Source organism: Calidris pugnax, unplaced genomic scaffold (genome assembly GCF_001431845.1).
Source record: "Calidris pugnax isolate Ruff unplaced genomic scaffold, ASM143184v1 scaffold15, whole genome shotgun sequence".
Taxonomy (NCBI): domain Eukaryota; kingdom Metazoa; phylum Chordata; class Aves; order Charadriiformes; family Scolopacidae; genus Calidris; species Calidris pugnax.
This window is the reverse complement of record NW_015090774.1, coordinates 289,895-302,273: the sequence shown is the minus strand read 5'-3', so window position 1 is coordinate 302,273 and position 12,379 is coordinate 289,895. Positions and strand designations below refer to the sequence as shown.

The 12,379-nt window shown below is 53.6% G+C and overlaps 1 protein-coding gene across 1 annotated transcript in view; it reads right to left on the bottom strand.

The window, feature by feature from the left end:
• LOC106888583 (dedicator of cytokinesis protein 2-like) overlaps positions 1-12,379 on the bottom strand; it is a 79,289-nt gene that overhangs the window by 41,065 nt on the left and 25,845 nt on the right. Inside the window, exons 23-28 of the mRNA XM_014942918.1 lie at positions 11,365-11,476; positions 5,475-5,545; positions 4,753-4,859; positions 2,839-2,966; positions 1,975-2,046; positions 208-303 (exon numbers count right to left, since the gene is read on the bottom strand). Coding sequence (XP_014798404.1) covers positions 208-303; positions 1,975-2,046; positions 2,839-2,966; positions 4,753-4,859; positions 5,475-5,545; positions 11,365-11,476 — 586 coding nt within the window. The remainder of the gene's footprint in view (positions 1-207; positions 304-1,974; positions 2,047-2,838; positions 2,967-4,752; positions 4,860-5,474; positions 5,546-11,364; positions 11,477-12,379) is intronic.

Below are 12,379 nucleotides of genomic sequence, written 5' to 3'. Positions count from 1 at the left end.
CATTAAACACCTGCTCATCCACCCCCAGCCAGCTGGGTACCAGGCTGCAGTGCTAGCTGAGGAGCAGCATTGGTCACCCAGTCCCAGACCCTTAAATCAGCAACGTTTTTGCATCTCCCACATCACCCAAAGGCAGCCGCGGGAAGTGGTGTGGCCCCGATGCCCGACACAGCGTGAAGCGGCGGCGGCGGTGGTGGTGGTACTCACCCGCAGGGTGTTCTCTCGGTCCAGGACGATCACCCTCCGATTGACGGTGTGCAGCAGCCGCTCCAGGATCAGCTGAATGTGCTTCTTCACCTTCACCTGCAAGGCAAGAGGTGTCACGGCCATGCTTCAGCACCTGGTACTGCATGCTGTGCTGCCAAGAGGAGGAGGGAGGACACATTTGACAGCACCATCACCACAACCGACAGGAATTGACCCCTCAGCATAGTCCCCGGTCCTCACAGGTGCCCGGTGCTGGCAGGCTGGGCTGGGGACACGCCACCTCCCAGGCCACATGCGATCGGCCCTGTGGCACCAACGCAAATACTGGGGCTGAGGGAAAAAAGCAGGCAAGGAGGTTGCAAAGTGTTTGCAGTTATTCTTGGCAGAGGACCGGGAGCCAGGACTGAGGGCACGAGTTTCCTCAGCATCTCACAGTGCCCCATGCAGCGGGGACGAAGCAGCTTTGCTCCAGCCATTGCAGACCATGGCTGTAGGACGAGCCCTGTGCCCGGGATCCTCAGCCGTGGGACCAGACAGTTCTGGTCCGTGGTGGTGGCCAGGCAGGAGCAGGCTGCCAGGAGGGATGGGCTCATGGCACCACGGGAGATGGGAAATCTGGACCTGACTCTAACGATTTGTGATTTATATGAAATACTGAAACAAAAGACTTGTCCACTCCAGCACAGCTACTGTGGCTCGTTTAATCACCGTGCATGGGGCTGGCAGCATCAGGGCAACCAGCTGGAGCTGGAGCTGGAACAAGGCAATGTGCTCCAGTGTAAATACGGGGCTCGGGGTCTCTGCACAGCTCAGCCTCGTACACCTCCCTGGCAAAGCCATCCACCCAGCTGGGGACAGCTGGGGACGGCTGCATCTGCACTAGGCAGACAAAGGTGGGTTTCAGCTCACGCAGGGTTGAAATGAGAGCAGTGTCCTCACCCAGGAACATCCTGACCATCATCTACTTAAAGGCTATTTTAGGTTAAAAAGTTAAGGCCAAAATGAGACATTTCAAAAACAATTTTCTGCTGCCTGGGCTTCCCAGTGCCATGAGAATTAAGCAAGCCACTGTCACACAGCCACCTTGCCCTTCCAGGACATGGTGGCACGTGTCTAATTCAGCTTCCACAGCGCTGGTCACTGTGTGACATCTAGACTTCCCAAGGCGTCCCAGAAAGAGAGCCATTGGCAGCCACCGGTTGTGCTCTGTCTTTTTTATGCTGCTTCCAGTGCATATGCAAGCCCGTATTTTATCCTTCCAGCACTTGGAGAGCAATGAGTCCAGCAGGGCTCAGAGGAGCCACAGGCACGCTGGTGGGGCTGTGTGACCCAGCATGGACCAGCTCTGGAGTCATTGGGCTGCCCCTCTGCCCTCCAAGAACTACAAGATCTCACTCACTCCTTGCCCGAGTGAGGAGCTGGAATGACCTGAGCCCACCCATCAGTGCTCAATGAAGCACTGAGGCCACAGCGGTCCAGGGCAAAGGTCTGGGCATAGACACCCCCACCTCTGGGCAGGACATGGGGCACTGAGGGCTCACAGCCAGCCTAGAGCTACACAGACCCCCAGCCTCCCAGCCCTGCAGGTCACCTCCAAGGCCTGACCCCACCACTGTAGCATCACTGCCATCATCAGCCCAGCTCCACGCGTTGATCTCAGGGTTTGTCACCATAGTGAGATGCAGATGAGCCATTCCTAAATGCACAGGGGCACCTGGCTCCTTCCCATTATCCACCAAGTGCTGAAGCCACCAGAGAGGCACTCACCAGCTCTGCGCTCCCACGGTCCTTGTGCCGTCCCTCGCTTGTGCTGTGCTGCTTTTGCTGCTCCTCTGCTCTCTGCAAAAAATAGCATCCCAGAAAGTCGGGATGATGCCCAGCAAGGATGGCCCTGTCCCACCAGAGGCCATCTTGGGACGAGTCATATTTGGAGGGTGAGGCACCCACACCATGACCATGCCCAGCTGGACACTCAGCCCTGAGTGCAGCTGGACCCAGTATGTTACTGTGATCTCTTGCTTTGGTACCCCCAGCAGTGGGCAGGCTCCTGCAGGCAGCATGGGGGAAAGGGGGTACATGGGGCTCCCCCACCACCCTGGGCACAGTCAGCTCTCTGCTGTGGGGTGCTGGGCTTACGTGGTGCATGCCACGGAGCTCTGGCATACATTTAGCACCATCACTGCCAATTTTGGAGTGCAACGCTGCCCAGGGGCCAGCAAGCAATCGCTGACCAACTGCTTTCTCCCCGGCCCTCGCCCTTCTTCTGGACCTGCAGAGCAGGGACGCCAAGAGGCACAGCCAGCAATGCACCCCTTTGCCCTCAAGTTGGTGCTGTCCTTTGGCTTGGAGGCCTCTTCCTCACCTATGGGGACTCACCCCCATAGGGTGGGTTGGAACTTGCCAGAAACCAGCTGAGGTGGAAATAAAGGGTTTTTACCCACAGCTTGGGCAGGTTCCCACTGGGATGGTGGGCGTCCACAGCCCCCTTTGACTTTGGATGGACCACAATTAGTCCCAAATGTATCATGGCCAGTAATTTGTGCTTAGCCCTACTCAAGTGGATTTAGTCAGGTCATTTCCAAGGTGATTACTGGAGAGGAAAGAGGAGGAAGCAGAGAAGATGGGATTCACCTTCTGGGTTTTGTACAGCACTTCCAGGATGTTGCTGAGCAGCTCAATGCTGGCATCTTCCTCTTCCCCCTTCTCAATCATCTCCTGCAGGATGGGCACTGCTGTCTGCAGCAGCAGCTCCCGGCACTCTGTTGGGGCAGACAAGGAGACATGGGGCTGGTGGGTGCCAGCACCACCCCAGCATGGGAGAGGGCCGGGAAGGAAAGGGACCAACAGGACAGACAGGACCAGCACGATGCCTGGTCTGTGCTGCAACCCACACACACGGAGCTGTCAACTTCCTCCTAGGATCTTTGGAAAAACATTAAAATCTGGTGGGAAGACTCCACCACAGAGAATTCATTGCACCCTGTTACACGGTTACTTATCCTCTCTGCTAAGCTAAGCTGAACTGAAATAGAAAAGCCTCCTCTCTGCTCTGTTAAAGGTGCTTATGATTCAACTAAAGAGATGGAGACTTTTTAAACTGGACACCACCTAGATAAACTCGAGTCTCTAGTGCTGAATACATGAAAAACCCATGCTCTTCCTGTTACATATGACTCTCTTCCTCTGCCCAGGGCTGGCATTTGTGACACCATCCTCCACTGACAGTGACATGTTGGTGCTTATAACCATGGTAGCACTGCAAAAGTGGGGGAAAACATTTCTTTGTTGTTTTCTTGGTGGCACAACTGTCTGCCATTGTTGGGCAAGGAGGAGTGGTGGTGTACAATCTCCCGAGAGATGCAGGGAAGGACCCCAGGTAGGATGCAGGGAGCACTGGCAGGATCATGGTGGCTCAGAGCAGAGCTGGAGCAGGCAGCAGAAGGTGACCTGCCACCCACACTCAATGGCCAAGTTAGTCACACTCATGTTGTCTGCTCTGGAAGTCTCCATGGGCAGAGATGCAAAACGGTTCCTGCTTGCCCGTGGCTGAGCTGCTCCCCTGAACCTCCCTGCTGTGGCTGAAGCCCAGGACCCCTGGCCCAGCTCCCCACTGCTCCTTCTCTTTGAAGATGCTGTGTGGATATTTCACAGCTCATTGTGTCTCCCCCACGCCCTTTCCTGCCCCAAGTCCCCCAGTCATTTCTTCCTCACCCTGTCTTCTAAGCTCTGCTTCTCTCATTGTTTTCTACTGGAGTTTCTCCAGTTTAGCCACAAGTTTCTTGTGTCACCCAAAACTGCACCAGGATGTAAGCTCAGCCGAGGCCTCGCTGATGCTGAGCAGGGTGCAGGGCGCTCGCATGTCCAAGAGATGCTCTCTCTGTGAGGGCTGCATGGCTGAGCCCCTCTGTCCCTCCATCACAAACCCCTCCTACAGCATTGCCACCCCTCTGGGCTCTGTCCTCTGCTTGCTCAGTGATAGCTTTCACATGATTTTCTTAAACATAAATATGGTCTATGTCATTCAAAACCTTTCCTCCAACTTGTTGAGATTATCTTAAGTCTGTCCTCCAGTGTGCCTCCAGTTGCTTCTGCCTTGCAGGGCAAAATTTACCAAGTCTACTCTTTTTTCCATCATCTAGATTATGCCTATGAATACCAAAGAGCATCAGAGTCAGGGCAGACATGGGGAATCCTACTCAGTATGTCCTTCCAGTCTGACACCCCCCTCCTAGACCATCCTCACACCGACTGCACATTGCTTCAGCTAAGCCGTATTTCTCTCTGCAGCCTGGCAGGGTTTTAGGCAGCAGAAGAGGTTCACTCCAATAGCACCAGCTGCACCCTGGTAAGGGCTTGGGCAATACAGGCTTCCATCACAAGTTCAAGGGAATTGCCTCCCTCTGCAGAGCCACCCCAGGCACGGGCACTGTCTCAGGGGCAGAGGAGGGGTCCCTGAGGCAGGGACTCAACCCTGTGCGATGCCCTGTTCCCCCCAAGAGCTCAGCATGGGTAGTGCCACCAGGAACCCCTAGTGCCCTTTCTCACCATAGGACTGGAAGATCTTGCTGTTGACGATGTCGGTCAGGGACTGCAGCTTCTGCCTCAGCAGGCGCTGGGGTGGCAGGTTCCCAATGAAGTCCCGCAGCAAGGCCCTGCCATCCAGGAGAGAGGATTTAACGAGTGTTAAATATGGGGCTTGCAAGAACCCCACTTGTTTTGCAGCCCCTTTCCTTCTGCAGAAGACAAATGCAGCAGCAGGGGGTTGGGTACGGGTTGCTCCTGTGTTTTGGTCAGGACAGGGCTGCTGGGCAAGGGGGAGCCGCTCCATGAGGGCAGAGCTGTGTGGGGAGGTGTAGGGCAGGATGGTCCCACTGCACAAACCCACAAGGCAGCCTGTGCCCACTGCAGGTGGCTGTGTGGAAACGCCAAGTGTAAAAACCCTGCCTGAATTCCCAAAATGGACCCAGCGGGGACTGAGGGTTTTCAGGCTCAGCCCCTGCCTGAAGCACAGGCTACTGCTAGAATTGAGCAAAACCCTCCCCCAGTTTTGAACTAGGAAGGGGATAAGGATGCAACTCCCAAGCATCAGGAAATCCAGGCCACTCTGCTGTCCTTGCCCTCAGCTCAAAGCTGTCAGCCTGCATCCTCGCTGGCAGCTCTGGGACCAGGGGTTGCCCCAGGATGGGAGTCGGGGCAGAGGTGGCTGGGGCAGGTACAAGCACACCACAGAGCAGGGCTGGAGATGACAGGGGTAATAGGGACCCTACCCCAGCACAGAAGAGTCAAAGATCCCAAATACGTCCTCGAGGATGGAAGGCAGGTACTTCAGGGCTGCTCCCTGCAAAGAGATGAGAGAACTGCCTGCACCAGCCCTGCTTTGCTATACGCCTGCAGGGCAGGATGGACAGGCAGATGCCGTGTGGGCAGGGAGGTGAGCCCTGGCCTTCTCCTGCCTCCCCCCACATTGTGGGTGCTGAGCCAGCAGCATCCTTATTCAGTCCCAGCTCTTGTTAAAGCAGCGCTGTGCTCAGCCTGGCCCACAGCCACAGCCCATCACCCTCATTGTCCCTGGGGAAGAGCCACCCAGCCGGGACCAGCTTCCTCTTGCCAAGCCACCAGCCTCCAGAACCACTGCGGTCACACACCTCTGCCATTGTCAAGAAGAATAACAGTCTCCAGCTTTTACTTTGAAACCACACGAACTCCTACAACACGACTCGGGTATATGGGCCCTGGTTTGCGTTGCTCCATGCCCTCACTGGAAGGCTGCAAGGGTAGGGGACACATGGCTATTTGTTTTTCGGAACAGCAAACACACCGACCGCAAAGTTTTCTGCATAAAAATCTACTTCAGTATGTTTATGATGTGACTAAGGAGCATAACTGACTCGCTGAGTTCTGCTTATCTCCAGCTTTGCCAGGGTAGCTGGTCCTTCAGGCTTCCCCAGGCTTTGAACTGTGCTAAAAGCAGTGCCGGGAACCCTCCAGCCTCCAGGCACAGCCGGGTGCCAGAGGTGGTCTCCACACACTTCTGCACTGCAACATCAGTTTCAGGAGGTCTGATGCCTGCAGATCCACACAGGGCTGACTGCCACATGATTCAGCTCCAGGAATTTTTACCCAGTGGTTTTGGCACGGAGTCCTTTGTCTCCCACTGAGTTACAGTAGGAATTTGAGATACTGGTGCCTATTGCAAATTCACCTAGTTTTGAAAAGTGCCTGGATAAGTTTCCTTTGGAGACATCCCTTGGAGCACAGAGAACACAGAGATTAAGGGCACAGGCTGGGCAAGTCCCTAGATGAGTTTGCCCTGGGAGCACCCGGCAGCAGGACCAAAACCTCTGTGTGGCTCTGACCCCTCGCTGGGTGGCTGCTGCCCATGTCAGAGCAGTAACGAGCAGGGCAGACCCTTGGCCCAAGCCTGGGCAGCTCTGTGAAGATCTCCAGATGCAATTAAAAACTCCATCCCAGAGGTCTTTCTGGCCAAGAGCCAGCTCCAGTGGTGGTGGTCACCCATCCTGCTACCTGGCACCACGTTCCCGGTGAGCTCGGTGAGCTCCAGTGCCCTTTGCTGGAGTGGGCTCTGCCCTTGCCTGTGGCACTAAACGATGCCCCAGCAACGTCTTCTCCCTCTGGGTTTGCAAAGACTGTGACTGAGTTCTCCATTAGCCTCTTCTCGTTGACTGAAATGGTGTTAATTTCCATTAAACATGCCAGATCCTGAGCCATTTGTGCAGCTCTTGCAAACCCTTCTCCAATACTTAGATTCCTGTTGCAACTGAGGGCAGTAAGGGTGCAGAAGCTTCCCTGTTATCCAGCACCACCGCTGCCACCCGTGCCCCCTGCATTGGCCACGGCAGCCTCTGGCAACTCAGCAAACGCACAGAGATGTCTGAGCTGAGAGCTGATTCCCCTGGGACCCAAAAAGAAATGCCCATCCCAGCATGATAGTTCTCCATTTGTAAGGCCTTTTTTTTAGCACTGAGATGATATATATTAAGGAGATTAAAAGTAGTTATTTTAATAAACTTACACAATGCTAATTTTAAATCAGAATGCTGTATAAAGTCAGACACTTGTTAGTCTCGCCTATTATGTCAGTTATCTTAGTCAGTCACATTCGTAACTTCAAAAAAGTAACAGCTAAATTTGATTTTTTTTCATTAAACTCCATGCTTAGTAAAGCTGCATTGATTAACATTAATTATACTGCCATCCTTTAACTCTGAATTGATTGCATCCTCTCCATGACTGAGCCGGGATCAATGGTCAGCCTCTCTGGTCGACAGTTAGCAAGGTCATCTGATTCACCTTTTAAAAAATGAGCTCATATAGAATTTTTCCCACTCCTCAGCAATTTTTCCAGTGTTACAAGACTTCGAGCCCCTTCTTACTGTTTTTTCATGGTGAGAGTGTCAGCCTGGCCACTATGTACAAACTGTGTCCAGTTCCTCCCCAGCTGCAGAACACCAATGTTTGTTCAAACCAGCTGTGCCATCACTGGTGATACTCTGGTGGAGCTGAACAATGGACCACTGGGCCTGGTGGTCATGGGCAGGGACATGGCTGGCAGGGAGCCCAGAGCAGAGCTGGGATGGGTGCAGGGCCCAGCAGTTGCCAGCCTGGAGCAGGACCTCCGTCTAGTGTGTATGGCAGTGACCATCACCTTTGCGTGACGCCGGTGGCAGACTATCCTGCAGAAACCCACCCACGTGCCAGCAACCACAGGGAAAGAGTCAGAGCAACCTCAGAGAAGCTCTGACTGTAGACAGTCATGAGGACCCCCAGGAAAACACCACCCCTGATCTGGGCTGTGAAATTCAAATGCAAACCCAAATACTCCAAGGGGCTGCAGGTGGCTGGGACCAACTCCTCCCTCCACTCCACCCCGCTGAGCTGCGGGTAAGCCTGGACATAAACCAAGGAAAGATGGAGGGGAGCAGGATGTCCTTGTCAAGGCATGAATAAGGGGAAATGCACACCCCCTGCCATCGCTGCATGCCCGTGTGGGCTCTCTCCAGGCTCAAGACCCAGTTTGGGTCACCTGAAGCAGGCTGTGCTGCCAGCAGCATGACGCTCTGCTCCGCTTTGCTCAGCACCTTGGCAGCTGGCATGACCTTAAGTGTTGGCTTAAGTCTGTACCCCAGTCCCACCTCAAAACTCAACTTCTTCAGGTCCAGAGAAAACCAGGACTCCAGGAGGGAAGCAGTAGAATGAAGGAAGTTCTTTTCAAGGGCCCTCTGGCTATGGCAGGGAGTGGTTCCAGCAGAAGCCAGCTGTGCGCAAGGCAGCTGTGCGCAAGGCAGCTGCACGCAGGGAGCAGGTATCTTCTACCTCCTTCACAGCAAAGGCCACCCTCCAGTCACAGCATTTATCGAGGACGCTGGAGGTATTTGGCTGAAGAGCTGCTGCTGCTCTGCAGCTAGGACCACACCGTGGGTTCAGCCCTGGACCCCAGCCTGACACTGGTATGCAGAGCCAAAAGAGTCTCGGCCTCCTCTCCACAGCTCCAAGTAGTCAAAACAGTCCCAAACCTCCCAGCCTGAAGCAGTCCAACAGAGGACCGACTCTCTCCACAAGAGAGGTGGCCTTTGCAGGAGTGTTGCAGCTAAGGAGCTATTGTCAGCTCTGCCTTGGGCTGATCAGATAATTGCAGCTTTAACGAAAAGAGTAGGCAGAACCGGATGAAGCTGCAAAGCTTACATCACCCACTAACAGATCTTTTGGGTATCACCTTCAGCTGCTAGATGGCAGCTGGTCGTCAGATGGAGACGCAGGAAGTCTGCAAGTTCTGTAAAGCAGCCACAAAGCCCACTGAGGGAACAAGGAAAAAAACAGGTCTCTCCTTGGAGTACCTGCTCAAAATGTTCAGGAGACACCATCAGGGCTGGATATAGCAAGACCCAGTGGCTGGGGTCCAGCAGGAACCAGTGCAGGATGCAGCACAAGAACTGTGGCCAGGGTGACGGTGAAGCAGGACACCAGGGAAACCACAGGACCCTCCAGACAGTGGACCAATGGCAAGGTCAGGCAGAGGCACCAGAAGCCAGGTAGCATGAGGCCAGGCACCTGGTCTGAGGCTCAGAATGGAAGAGGACAGGATTTTGCTAGCTCACAAGCCCACAGTGGTTCTTCCCAAGGTCAGGGCCTCTTGAGTCAGAAATGTCTTTATATTTAAATAATCTTGGGTGGTTTTTAATTCCACAGATCAGTACAGCTGTTTGCAAACTTGTGTAAACTTTCAGCATCCACAGCCTGCTCCAAGGAGCAGATACAGACCATCACAAGGGGCTTAACAGCTTCACCACATGGTAGATAAACAAGCACTGCTTTTGCTCATTTCACAAGATGCTCCCTCCTTCCCAAGTCAGGAGAGACCTTGAGGAACTATTTCCACCTCCTACCCTACTCTCCAGATCAGAGGCAAATCTGCAGCTCCCTGCTCATCTCTTTGCCAGGATGGAGGGGTCTGGAATGGCCAGGTAGGTGATCCCACCTGAAAGCTACTCCATACACCTGGTCACCCTTTGCTGGTGGTTTTCCAGCTCAACTGCACCCTCTGAAACATGACCATGGAGCCCATCACCATGCATTTAAAGTTAAGGGTTTTCTTGCTTTTAAGACCATTTTCTGATTTTCACTTCCATGCTGAATAATTTCACCTAGGCACTCTCTCCCCCAGTGAAACACTTTGTTGATGACATGGGAGAAACCCCATCACCGTAACGTCTGTGGAGCAGCAGAGCCAGCGGTGAGCACTGAGGAGGACAAGTGGTGGCAAGGAGGAGACCCAGCTGACACCACACTCGGGGTGAGTCAACACCACACACTGTGATGCAGTTAAGTGTGAAGCTGTGCTCAGAAGTACCAAACACAAGCTGCATCGACAAAATTGCAGCTTTGAAGTTGGGAGGCAATGACCAAAAATGCCCTGGAGGACGTTAATGAGAAACGACCTCGATGCTGCCTGACACTGATGGAACGAGCTCCCCTTTCTGCCACCCTCCAAGGAGCCGCCACCATGTGATGCGTGGGCAGACCTTTCCCCTCTGCCCTGGGCAGTGGCCGCTCTACTCTGGATGCATCTGCAAGAATTATTTCCTGCAGCCCGGAGCAAGGTGCTGAGTGATGCAGAAAAGGCACAGGTGAACATGCAGCAGTCAGTAACACTGCAGCGCGTGGGGTTACCATAGCACAGAGTCTCTAGAGCAACGGTGTTGAGGTGGAAATCAGAATCATGATCAGTGTTTAGATGAGAGAGGCGATCAGGAGGGACAGCCCTCCTCCTCTCCATGAGGATAGCTATCCTGTTGGTCTTCAAACTACCATTTTTTTAAAAAATTCAATTAGTTTATAAGGTATTACCTAAGAATGCCATGAAATTACGCAACACAGGAGCAGTACCTACCGGCTGTCCTGGGGGCACCGCACATCCCAGCCTGCAGACAAGGTCCCTGCCTGCACTCTATGGTGACTCTCTCAGCTGGAAGATATGGGGGCAGACTGTGGCCCCATCCTCACCACTGGCACATCACCAAAGTGAGACCAACTCAGCCCCAACACCAGCTCCTGCTTCCTCTCACTAATTGACTTCTCAGAGCACATGTGGGTCCGTCACGTTCTCCATTCAGCTCCCACCCCCAGCACCATCACACCAGCAGCTGGAGAATATTGACACCAGCTGCTGGTAACGGATGCAGCTGTGCCCATGGGGATCCACAGTGCAAAGGGCACCATTTATGCTCCCCCTTAGTCCCCCCATGCCAACCTGGTCCCAGGGTGCAGGGAGTGGGGCAAGGCCAGCTCAAGGCTGCGGACAAGCCAGGAGCCCTCCCAAGAACCTCTTCTCCAGGAATTGGCACATGTGTGGCCAGGAGATCGTTTGCCCAAGCTGCTGGTCCCCAACCCACGCCATGGCCTGTGGAACCAGCGTAATGCAGGATTTTGTGGTCTGAGGCTTTGGGGAGCTTTGAACTGGGGGCAAAAATGGGGGTCCTGGGGGATAGTGAGGCACTGTACAGAGTGGCAGCTCACTTTGACACCCCGTGCATGGGGAGGTCTGCATGCAGAACAGCCAGTGTCACCCCTGCATGGGCGTCATTTATCCTGCCACACACCAGAGCTGAGCCCCCCTGCAGCAGCAGCCCCCTGCCATACCTGGGCGAGCAGCGTGGGACCCTCCAGCGGGGACTTCATCAGCTGGTTCAGGGAGAGGAAGAAGCGCTGCAGTGACTGCTGGAACTCGGCTGTCTCCTTCCCCTCGTAGAGCCTGCAACAGCCAGAATCACCATACTGTCACAGTACTGCCACCGCATCGTGTGCCTTCCCCCAGGGACTATGAGTGTCACTTCCAACCCCAATTAATTATGCTTCTCGGTGACCATTTTCCATAGCTGGGTCCAGCAGTGAGCCCCAGCATGGCCACTGCCCCAAAATGTCAGGGCCAGCCAGAAGCAACGCTTCAGATGTGCAGAATCACCCATACCAAAGACTGCTATCTGCTCTCTTACAGTATTCATATATACACCACTTACACATACTCACATATACACTCTCTTTTAAAAAAAAAAATAAACTCTTTTACATTATTTTGTACACCAAAATCCCCTCAAAGGAGGTTAGGATCTTCCCACCTGAGCAGGAAACCTCCTGAGCCCTCCAGCCTGAACACAACCTGAGTGACCAGTTACAGAACAAACCAAACACGTGGGGAATTTTAGCCATGAGACCTGCAAAACTGCGAGAAAGTTCCAGAGCTGCTAATCAAATGCATAATCATAGGCATAAAGTCACCGTAATAACTCACTGTGGAAAAAAGGTCGTATTTGAGCTAATCCACCCCATCCATTGACACAGCCAAGGAAGCAGTGAGCCCTGCTGGGGTGTGATTTGCAGGTACAGATGGGGGAAATGAGGGATAAAACGCTGATCTCCCCATGGCTGTGGAAACAGACACGTCCTCCAGCCCGAGCTGAACCCCTGCACGCCGACCACCACCGCGGCAAGCTAAACGTGTTCAGTTCTTAATTGTGTTTCGGTTTCTAATTGTGTATACAGCAGCAGAACAAACGAGGTCTGTCATTTTTTTTGCTTAGCAGCTATTTTTATTGAGTCTAGGTTTTGTAAAAACTCTGCTGCTTTGTTTTACGTAATTACAGTCGGATAGTTCCCC